General features: G+C 44.2%; 1 protein-coding gene across 1 annotated transcript in view; it reads right to left on the reverse strand.

Annotated features, from left to right (window-relative positions):
* Positions 1-831: 831 nt before the first annotated feature.
* Positions 832-12,662, reverse strand: part of nfatc3a (nuclear factor of activated T cells 3a) — a 66,773-nt gene continuing 54,942 nt past the window's right edge. The window contains exon 10 of the mRNA XM_079736440.1: positions 832-3,864. Within this exon, the coding sequence (XP_079592566.1) occupies positions 3,785-3,864 (80 nt within the window). The 3' untranslated portion in view covers positions 832-3,784. The remainder of the gene's footprint in view (positions 3,865-12,662) is intronic.

The raw sequence follows: 12,662 nt of genomic DNA on the forward strand, positions 1-12,662 counted from the left end.
TATTATGGGTGTTTAGTATACTGTGTGTGTGTGTGTGTGTGTATATAGGTTATCCGATTTGCCAACTCATATAAGATGCAACTGCAAAAGGGTGACTCCCCAAATGGTGCCCTACATAGGGCACAAGTGAACCCATTCAAGCGCAACCTCTGTCTTTGGCCTAGCGGTTGAGGAACAATTTAAAACGTTTGTGTGTGTGTGTATGCATGAATTAATGTTCCTCCTGAATGGGATACCTACCTAGACACAACACAATGGACTGCCTTGCTCAAACACTTGGGTCTAGTCCAGGCCGCCCTGACCTTAGGGGAGGCAGGTTGGCCTTCTGCATTCCTCCCTGAGCCCATTAACTCCTGCCCCGTTCTAATGGGTTCCTCTGAATATTGAACAGGTCAGAGACCAGAGTGGGTCAATTTGCTGGTTTTGGTTTGAAATCTCCAACATATGATAGGGATGGACGAGATGAGCAAATGGACTAGGACTTATCATGGGGAATGTAACATGACAGGATAATGTTATGTTTATTAATTCAAAACGCCGCTTTAAAGAGTGAGGGGCATTACATTGAAGTATGGTATCAGAGAAACTAGTTTTCCAATGTTTCACACCTATTTGGATCCTTCTAAGGGCATATCTTCTCAACGTTATTCATTTATAATAATATAAAACTGGCTATCATAAGTGAATGTCTTCAATTCATGACAATACCATTCAAAGACGAAATTGAATAATTGCCCAGCCTAATGTGTGTAATGTAGTGAATGATAAGGGCGACACAAAACCATGACTGAACATTATTATTTTTTATTGATACACAACTTAACAGCCTATGATGCATATTTTGAATATTTTCAAAAAAGCACTGCAGTCTTAAAAATTACAAAAATGTTTAAAATACAAAATGTACAAGAAATGACAAAAAAAACAAGGCTTGGTAAACATCAGCTAAACCTGTATTTCCCTTTTATCTTACAAAAACGTATTTATATATTTATATATTTAAATGTCCCCAACTTTTCTTTTCCTTTTTTTTAGGAATGACATCCATTTCAAACATATCAAAAATAGAGTTCTGCAGTCTTTGCTGTTCTTACCATCGTGTCAAATGGGAACAAAGGTTCAATCTTTGGTTGTGACAACAGAGGAGAGCGTGGCAGCAAGCGCTTCCTGTGAATGCTGGTGTTTGTTAATATTAATATTGATTATTCGTTAATTCCTGAAGTCTTTCAGATCACACCACCAGCTTGTATTCCGAAAAGACACCTTTCTCCACACCACTCCCCCAAACAACAAATCCCTACAATTCTTACAAAGTTTCATATTATTACTATTGAATGATTTCTGAGACGGAACTCCTCTGGGAAGGGAATACAATACGGACTTCAGGGAACCGGTGTACGAGGAGGAGTTAAGGCATTCTACCTGACCACGCAGACACACCCTCACTTTATACTCTCTCTTTTAAAGTGTATCCTTTACACATGAGGGAGTTCATTAGGAATATTTACAGTTTTTATTCGATGTCAGACATCCCTGGCTTCTTGTGGTTTTGCATAGCCTAAAAAAAAAAAACGCTCAATGTGCTTGGTTTAATGTTGCGTTATTCCTTTCTTTCTTTTTCCTTTCTTTTTTTTCAGCACATTTGGTATTAAACCCTGCGTGTGCACACGCACACAAACACTCTGCAACAATCCCTATGTAGCCAGCAGCTTTCTCCATCGCTCCATTCAAGCCGACCCAAAACGCATGTTTACAGTCTACATCTATAGGCAATGAGGTCTCCCTCTCCGCTCTCATGTTAAAGGCAATAGGTTTTAGTGCATAGCAGAATCATTGTTACCTGGACATGACCATAGCAAGTAAAGTAAAGTATCATAAATCACATGCAAGCGTATTATAGTTTAAGCAAAGGTTAAGATTAAAAAAAACGTCCATATAATGTAAGGAGTTGTTGGAGGGCTAACAGAGATGCGATGGCTATCTACCGTTTGTCTGCACTTTCTCACCCTGTCTGTAAAACACATTCAAGTTCCTGACTTCACCCGTCAATTATTTGATTGCCAATATACGATTAATATCAGTGGATTAATACATTTAAGTTTTGTAGAAATACCTTTTTGTTCCCCGAAATTGGGAATATTGCGAAGCGAAATATCCAAACCGCTCATCTGTCATCATTACAGTATCTTATCTTTTAGTTTAGGGGTTTGAAGTGTGTGAGGGGTTGTCTCTCTGTTGGGCCATTCAAAAGAGAATCTAAACAAACGTTATATATTCAACACATAATTCAGGGCATATTAAAATCCATTGCGAGATTATATCCCTCACAAACCATTCAATCTATGGCGGAAATAGTGACATATGAACTAGACACTAGAAGGCTCCTGAAGCATCTACAGTCAGTCCAAACTGAGGACTCCACCTTGTGCTGCTGCTGCTGCTGCTACGTGTTAATAAGGCATTTGTTCGCTTAAAAATGAAGAAAAGTTATAAAAATAAACACATGTGGGAGGAGATAAGGGGAGAGGGGGGAGAGCTTTAATAAAGGGGGAGGGAGGCAAGGTTGTGTTAATGTACAGGTATCTACATGGAGGGGGAGGAGAGGTCACTAGAAGTAGTGGAATGTTGTTGTCATGGGGATGCTAGTCAAGACCAGAAAGCCACCCTAGGCCCCGTGCTGCTCTGGCCCTGAGCGGGTTGACGCTTTCGCAGGGGAAAAACATCATCAGTGACGCTCACTGAACTCAAAGGGTTTCAGACAGATCATTTGGAAATCTCACTTCGGTGTCAACGTTTTGTTTCAATGTTTTGCACGTGAAGCCGTAGCTGTGTGCAATACATTAGAAACAGAAGCTATTGTTAAACCAAATGACATCCACAGGCCTTATTCACCTGGTTGCCATCTTGAACTCTCTCTCGCTCTCGACACTGGCAGGGTGATGGACCTGAATGCAGAATTCCGCATTGAGTTCCATCACCCTGCCGTGTTAACCCAGGCCCATAGATAAACATTAAACCTGTCTGACGGCTGAAAGGTCAAGCGCTGTTTGTGGTGTTTCTGCCTTGAGTTGTGTGTTTGTGTATGTATGTGGCTACTGAATGACTAGCCAGGCACCAAAACCCCACCCCCGAGAACAGCCACCAAGCACAGGTTACTGGGCTCACATGGCAAAGTTTCAGGTAATCAGGTAAGCCGTTACAATTAACCGTTGTTCTGCTTCCCCGTAGACCACCCTGGGCTGAGCGTATATTGAGATTGCATACACGGCGAATAGAGGAAAGGGGGGGGGACTTGCATAAGTGGTGATAGGGTGAAGGCGCGGGCCTAAGGACCAACTGCGGAGAGAGAGAGTGACAGAGAGGAAGGCGGAGACATAATCAGAGCTATAATACTATGAACACCCAGTCAGTCAGCCTGCAGCCTCCTCTTCCTCCTCCTCCTCCTCCTCCTCTCTGCACGTGCACGTGTACATGCACACAGGGGTCAGAAAGCACGTTGTGGGCGTGTTCCTCCGTGCAGATGAGCTCTCGCAGGACGACACTGGGTTACGTCCTCCTGGTGATCTGGCAGGTCTGCAGGCGCGTAAAGGAGTCTGTGCATCTGTGTGTGTGTGTGTGTGTGTGTGGGGAGGCGGGGGTTCTGTTCTGGGTCTGGCTGGGTCCACTGCTGCCGGAGGGGAGGGGGGGATGTAGGTGTTGGCTGGAACGGGGGAGCGCGGGGGGACGGAGGACGTGATGCCTTGCTGCACGGCCCGGTGGGCAGGCTGAGGGGGGGGGGGAGGAGCTAGGACTGGCCGTGTGGAGGGTCTGGAGACGGGTGGGCCCCGGGCGTCTCCGACATGTCCCTGCCGATGATCTCATTCACTGGGGAGCACAAGAGGAGACAGAGAGAGACGTTGGAGAGGCTGCGTTCTGTCTGTATTCACTTTCAGGAGTGGAATTAGCTTTCAGTGGGGCACTTCTTCATCAGCTCAATGTAGAAACAAAGAGAAAAGTACAAGCGCAACAACGGATGACTAGACACGTGAATAGACATGAGGCAACAAATGGAACTGTTGGACTCAATGAAGTCCTCGGAATATTTTTTTGGAAATGGGTCATTTTTATATTGTTTATGCATCTGGATGGAAGAACTTGTTGTGGATCTGACTGTATTGTAGAGGGAAATAAGGTGTTTTGGTTGGTACTATTAGTTAGGAACGTTTCAGGGTGAACGGTCTTAGAAAAGAGACGCGACTGTTCCTAGTTCTATCAGCAGAGGGCACTGTTGCACCACTCTGTAGTTGCCTCCCATCAAGAAGTTGAAGTTGGGCTATATGAAACAGGACCTGAATAACAACATACCTGGAAAAACTATTAAAGTAGCCGTTTAGTCATTAGACATATAATCACACCCGAATAAAAGTCCTAAACTAAACCATTCCATTGTCTTGAATGTCCCATGTTTGTCAGGATTCCCTCCTTAATTATAGTACCCCGTCAAACTACTTTTGCAGTCCAAAATAAACTCCCAGGCTCCTTATGGCTGGCCACCAGCCAGCCTCCCTCTGAGCTTGTCTTTCAGTTCATTAGGCCTGCTTCATCAGCATCTACAAGCGTATCAAACAGGCCCATATACAAGTATTGGTATTTATTGGGAGGCGTGTTGTGGTGGTAAAGCTTTGCATTGGGCTGGTGTTAGACGACTAACAGATACGTGACGAGTGTTTACACCGGCAGCCCGCCTCCAACACTGGAATCTTTGTTTCCTAGTGGCTGGGGAGGCTGTCTGTAAGCTCCCAGGACCTGGCTATGGGAGCCAGATCACACAAGAAGTAGAAGTAGTACAACCATTCATGTATTCACCGTCACACACTTAGGATGCTGAATAACATCACGAGGGAATTACAAGGTGGAAGGGTCAGAAAAACAAGCCTATTCAATTCAGGGCTTGACTTCTATAAGTATATGTCCATATAATCTATCGATTCTATATGGTCACGGTTATAGGTGATAGATGGATGTTTCGTGCTGCCTTGCTATAAAATAAGCTAATGATAGTTGTAAATATATATATATATATATATATATATATATAAATATATATATATATATTATTCAGCCACCCCTAAGCGTTCATATTGTAAATATTATATGTTCTAAGATATTGTTGTATTCGATTAAGAGAACACAATGTTCAGTTTGAATTGCACTTTGAACTGCACAATTAGACACAAAATCACATATTTTTCTGTAGTAACAGCCTCACATATGTAAAAATGTATAGTTATTTATTGAACCATACACGTCAACATAGTATTGAATGTTCACATGTATTGCAGCATTTATAAGTAAAAGCAGCAAAACAGAAATAATGGTTTTATCACTTATTAACTAAAAACGAATAATAGTTTAGTGAACAATACATGTGAACGAACATACAAGAACATACGTGTGACCAAACTAGTGAATGTGCACATGTCTATCAATGTTGTTTAGTGACAGCAGCTAAATGACAACATATCAGTTCTTTAACAAATAACTAATAATCATTTAATGAAACATGTGAACGTTCTAGTGAAAGTGCACACGTCTATCAGTGTTTGCTAAGAGCAGTTCAATGAAAAAAGTGTTTTATCACTTATTTTCCAAGGCAGTCTGTGAACAGAGAGCTTCTGTGACCGCTGTCACTCATCCTGTTAGCGTGGGAGGCTTTTCCTCTGCTGTGTCAATGAGCCTCACACACATGCATGTACACACACACACACACACACACACACACACACACACACACACACACACACACACACACACACACACACACACACACACACACACACACACACACACACACACACACACACACACAAAAAGTCTCGATCCGTCCAGGCTGCTAGCTGGCAATTGTATCTGTTGAGTATTTGTTCTGCTTTTGCTACATTGCAACTAGATATAAATATTCTATAATATAATGCACATTTATGTATTGAAATTTACAAATATTGTAATATTTACATGCACAAATCTATATCCTGTCTGTATTTACATCCAAGGCTCAACAATGTATTTATTTCGGTCTCAATAAATGTACTTAGTATTATAATGAATCAAACATCTCTCATTGCTATTAGTAAAATATGCATTGTCACGTAAAGGCCTTGGGCCCAATAAAACACACACACACATACACACAAGAAAACCCATACACACATATACACACATATACACATACGCACCCGCAGGCATCTACTCACATACACAGCACATTCGACTAACTAGAGAAGAAAAACGTTGAAAACTCAATTTACGGCAATTGTTCACACCGCTGTTAAATAGTCAAAGTGATCCACCCTTTACATGTAACTATGTAGCAACACAAGTATAGGAAGACACACATGAGAGGTGTGTTAGTGAGAGAGAGAAAAAGAGAGAGAGGGGGACAGAGAGCAGATATAACAAACTCCTACTTGGCAAGATTGTAAATACAGCACAACTAGAGAGTGAGTTTGTGTTGGCATGTCACTGAGAAAGAAATCTTTGCCTAGGAAAAGAGGGAATGAAATAGATGGTAAAATGAATGTATGGAATCGATTGTGAATATCTCTTTGTATTTTACAATAGTCTCTGTATTTTAAGTTAGCAATTTGTTAACAGAGAGAAGGTTTAGCATTGCTAAAGTCCCTTCCACAGCTGACGCACATGGGATGGTGAGTCAGTGCTTACGGCTAACAGAGGCTGCTGTGGTGGCTGGGGCCAGAGGGAGATCCTCTCTGGATGACTGGCAGGGGTCTCCCCGTGTATCCCTCACTACACTTCTGCACTTCCACAGTCTCATATCAATACTGTTACTCAACACACTTCCACCCCCTTGTATTACGCATTCAGAGATGAACGTGTAAATCACCCCGAGATGCACAAGCGTTATGCACAACGTCTTAGCCTCCTTAAGATGCTTGCCCTTCAGACCAACAGACACCGACACACAACTGGCCGAAGATGGCCAGACGCAGATTGAACATGTCTGGCAACGAAAACGTACGTGGCACACTGGCCTCGATTCTGGTGTTTATCGCTGTTGTCTGGGACAGTTCGCAAGCACTCTTCACGTAAGCTGCATTCACTTAATGATTCGGGAGAGAAATCTGCAAAATAAAAGGCTCAACAGAGATGAGTCGAGTGCTGGTGGTGACTGTGACTTGAGAAGGGAGCTCTTCATTTTTTCCTGGCCTTTTTCCGACATGTAAGTCGCTGGTTTATGATTAAAGCCTGTCTGTTGGAAGCCTGCACCCAGTCCTGCTGCATGACACTTCTGTGTGTTCGAGGCCCACATCCAGTCCTGCTCCAGAATACTGAGTGTAGCTGGAAGGCTACATCCAGTCCTGCTCCCGATCACTGACTGTAGCTGGAAGGCTACATCCAGTCCTGCTCCCGATCACCGACTGTAGCTGGAAGGCTACAACCAGTCCTGCTCCAGAACGATGACTGGAATCCCACAGGCTCTGTTACATTGTGAACCATTTCTATAGTGTATTTCTTTATATTATTTATTAAGTAGGTACTATACTAGGTACTAGCAGTTGTATGTACTACAGAGTTTTCAATTCCATCTGGTTTCTTTCTTCTCATTTTGTGTAACTAGTTTGTTTAAGTTTAATTTTATTTAAGAGGAAGGTAGTGTAACGGTGTGAAATATTTATATTCATTCTTCGTTCTGTCTTTCTTGCATTTATATTTCACCTGAATTAGGTCCTTTCTTCTTAGAGCAAACACCTATTCGAATATGTTAGGTTGTTGCTTAATGGTATCAAGGTTGATATATAGAGAGAACTCTTATAACATGATTAGTGTTACCTCCTGTGACCAAGGTAATAACCCCCATGCATACCACTACAGCCTGCCAAGCAAACCCTTACTATTAGTTGGACCAAGCTTTGCTAAAGGAATGTAGCCGCGGAAAACTTCTGGCATCTTACAACAAGTGAATGCAACAGCATGTACATTATCTATTGAAACCCGCACCCTGAAAACCTTTGCGCCAAATGTGTCAACAGCTCAGATCTGCGTTTTACTCTTTCTGTCAGTTGTTACATTTGCATAATTAAAGGGAGTCTGGTTTCCCTATTCATCCATTTCCAAGAATGATCTATTTTACATCTACTGTGACTGGCTAGCATCACCTCTCCATTACATTAAGCATAGGTCAGGAAACCTCCCGTAATGTAACACAGAAGGGAACGGGGGGCCGACGGACGTTTAGCGTGATAATAAACATGTCTACTGTCAAAATGGAAAAGGGAGTAATTAGAATAATAATAATGTACGTTTGACAGCTTCCTCGACCAAGATATGTACGCATAAAAAAACAACAACATAATCTTACTTTGGCAGGCCAGCGTAAGCAAGCAAACCCAGAAGACTGGGAGAGATTGTACAGAGTAGCAAATGAAGACAACATGTGGAAAAGGCTTGAGTAGAGGGAGCAGGCAGGACCAGATTTGCCTGAAAAGGGGGAATGACAAGCACACCATATTTCCACTGGCTGGGGCCATGTAAAGACATGCAGCAGTCTTCACGAGGCCTTGGGTACGGCACATAATGGGACTGCGCCGTCGAGCGATCGCATTCTTTGGAAAGAGACGGTCATTGGATGGAAACCTTTGCAGGGATATTCCAGGGTTGCGCTGCGAGGTCGGGCTGTCGTTTAACCTTTCAGTTCGAACCCTTTCAAACCCTTTCTCTGAACCTTTCCCACACCGTCAGCGAGATCTCTAAACATTCAGCAGGCGGAGTTTAAGAAAGAGTGCCACATAGAGAAGTTGGTGAAAGGTCACTTTCACAAAGTCATCGGGTGAATCATGTGTGCGTGGTCGTGTGTGCGCGCACGCGTGTGTGTGCATTCGTTCCTGCGTGTGTTGATGTGTGTGCCTGTATGTACGTGTAGGTATACTTAACGTGAATGCATGCATGCTTACGTGCGTGTTTGTGTGCGGTTTGCCTATGTTTTTATTCCTAAAAACTAAACCCACCAAGGAGCACGTAAGACCGAGCCTGGGATGGAAAAGGCCTAACCAGGCCGAACGAGGGGTGACAGCACCCTGCAGCCAACCACAAACCAGGGCAGGACATGGAGGCACAGCGGTGGCCCGAGTGGGTCTCTATTAACGATCCCGGTGGTATGTAGGTTATTCCCGCTCAGCAGCAGCAGTAGCAGTGGGGTCCGGCTCCCTGCTACACTGGGAGAGCCTGGAGCCCAGTGCTCGGAGGAACACTGGGTTGGGATGTGGGCTTTTTGCGGTTTGCAGCTTTTTGTAATGACAACAATTTGGAGTTTGACAAGAGCAGAATACGCAAAAACACACACACACACACACACACACACACACACACACACAAACACACACAAGCGCACACATACACGTGTTTCACCTCTCATAAGTGAATGAGGGCACCGCATTGAGCGCCGACTGTTATTAGCTTCCAGTCAATCAGCATCTGTTAAAGCGTTGACACCGACAGACCAGATGACCCGGGAACACCAGCCATCCACAGCACTCGACATCAAATCCAACCAACGGCCAATGTCACTCTGCCAAAGCTACCTCACACCAACCAAAAAAAAACGGAAGGGCAATCAGCAGACCCAACAGACTGGATCGCGTCCTGTCCGCCTCACGTGTGCGCCACCTGACACACCCACACTGATTTATTTCCACCAGTCAACATGTTGTCCTTTAAAGCTGCGCTGGGACTTCCAGGGTTCCTCCTGGTCCACGCCCTGCGTCCTCAGAGAGAAGCCCCAGAACGAGGCGTGCTGGCAGGGGCACCGGCTCCCCGGTCCCCACCTGGCCCCCGGCCTCCACCAGGGGCCTCTGCGCTACGCTCTCTGAGACCTTAATTGTACGGAAAGATGACACAAAGAGCTGGTTTCCACTTGGGTTTTTCTCTCTTTCTGTGGCGGGAGGAAAGGGGAATGTTTGCTATTGTTTTTAACAAGCAGCACATTTCAGCCAAAGGTTTTTCCTTCTCTGAGAGCGAGGGGATCTGCGTTGGTAATCTAGAGAGCGTGATTAGTGGTTGCCTGCACATGCACGCACGCACGCACGCACGCACGCACGCACGCACGCACGCACGCACGCACGCACGCACGCACGCACGCACACACACCCCCACATACACACACACACACACACACCGTAAACACATGCACACAAACTCACACAAACAGTACCCACATGATGCACATGAACATATACATGAACAGTACATACAGCCATTTTCATACACATTTGTAAATAAAAATGTATTGATATTGGTGTGAAGTTGAAAATCATGAACAGCAACAGGATTAATACAAGTATACATCCAACAATTGCTTTAGGGAACCAAAGATACACTTGTTTGTGCTATACCCAGCAGACAAGGACAGAGCAGGGGTTTGGGTGGAAATGAGACCCCTTACGGTGGGAGGTTCCCAGGGGGACTGAAGAAGATCATTTGAATCAAAGTGTGGTTTCAAAGTCCTTTCTCCTGAATAGACAACAGTGGCAAGGTATCCTGCTTCCCCAGGATACCCCATCAAACAGTCTCATACTGCTGCTACAGGGTTGATTCTCTTCATCTCTTCTCCTCTTATTCGGACGCTCATTCACAACAAACAACAGTATCTCATAACACATGACAAGGGCAGCCCAGTCGGAGGCCTTCTAATCGCTGTTCTATAGCTTAAACGACACAAAGCGGTGCAACCCCCCTATTGGGTTTCCCTTGATTCTAGAAGTCAATCACAAACTGCCTTCTCCCTCTCTAAATGGATCAACAGGTGGGATGTAATACCTGGGTGAGATTGGAACACACACATCAATCTGTGTGGTCTGTGGAGGGTCTATTGTTGGAGTGATAGATGAAAGAAAGGCTATTTAATATTAATCCCAACCCAGCAGATGCTTCCTGGTCAACTCCTCGAAAAGGTTTCGAGACCGAGGTCGGGCAGGGAGGGGGATCAGAAATGGACTGGGGTGAAACCATATTTACGGTTACAGGAACAGGTCCATTCTTCTTCAGAACGTAGGTTAGAAACCCGACTGAAAGGTCTGATACTGGTTTGTTAGGTTGTATTGTGCGTTGCGGACACCTTTGGGGCGGGGTAGTTGTGCTGGGTCAATAACAGCAGGGGGAGAGGCTCCTGCGACAGCTGCAAGACTCACCAAACCCCAAGCACACAACCTGATCTCCCTATCTATCTACATTTCTCTCTCTGTCTCTCTCTCTGCCTCTCTGTGTCACTGTTTGCTTACTCCGCTCTGTGTGGAGCTAAGCTACTGCACTTAATTGGTGACAGAACTGAAGTACCAATGTAAATAGTGAACAGGACCACAGTCTATGTCCACATAGTACATCATGACCACATAGGCTCATTAAAACATATTGATCTGTCGTGACTGTCGCCTCCGCTGCCCGTCTCTTGCTCTGCCAATCTGTCAGAGTGTGCTCATCTGTAAGTGTGTGTGTGTATGTGTGTTTGTGGTCGGCACGTGTGTCATCAGCATGTAAGAGCTGTTACCAAGAGCGTAGGCAGAGGGCGTCGGCCTATTTTTATCCCACAATGCAATGCTCCCAGTGTGGGGCAGCTGGTAACTTCAGCGAGGGGGGATTATCAAACCAAAGAGGCAGGCTTTTATTATAGACGAAGAACACACACACACACACACACTAACATACACACACACACCTTCTCTTCCACGCTGCGTAAACAGAGGGGCTGACCTGAGCTGATTAATTAGTTAAACACACGAGTCGGCACCACAAGGGCTTCGGAGTCTGTCGCCATGACGACTGTAATCACCGCTGTGAGCGGACATATTCTCCCCGGGACGGAGCTGTGAATGCACCCTACCAGCCAGGAAGGTGGAGCTACTGGTGCACCAGCCCCATGACCTGATGTCATAGTCACATCCATTCACACTCTCACCAGAGGAGTGCTATAGGTCTGTACAGCTACTAAGAGTAGCTGCAGCATTATGATTACACATTATCTGGAAAGGCAAAGGAGAAGTAAGAAACTAAACAACAACAAAAAGAGTGGAGTGGAGTGGTCCAACTGTGCAATTTAGAATATATTTGTCGTATATTATACAAACAATAGTGTAGCATAGTACAATACAGAACATTGTTGTGTAGTATAACGTATAGTATAGCGGGGCATAGCACAGTACAGTGTGAAATGTAGTATAGTATAGTACAGTGTAGTATGTAGTATATTATAGTATAGTACAGTACTGTTTAGTAACATTGTATAATATAGAAAAGTTTATGACAGTGTATGAATAGTAAAGGGCTGTACAGCATAGTACAGTACAAGGTAGTGTACTATAGTATGGTATAGCATTTGAAACTATATAAGGCCAGCTAATGCCACTGATATAATGATCATATAATAGCATAATGATGCAAGTAAATCCTTTTAAAGATGAATTCACTTTTAATTCTTATGAATGTTCAGAGATTGGAATAGGAATGTTAAATCAACATTTCTGATTGTGTTTTGCGTCTGGGAAACATCTATTAAATACCTATTAGCTGTGAGCTAGACGTTCTCTTCACCTGTGGCTGTTCGGTGTGTGTGTGTGTGTGTGTGTGTGTGTGTGTGTGTGTGTGTGTGTGGTGTGTAAGTGTGTGTGTGGAGG

Source organism: Pollachius pollachius, assembly GCF_949987615.1.
Source record: "Pollachius pollachius genome assembly, chromosome: 5".
Taxonomy (NCBI): domain Eukaryota; kingdom Metazoa; phylum Chordata; class Actinopteri; order Gadiformes; family Gadidae; genus Pollachius; species Pollachius pollachius.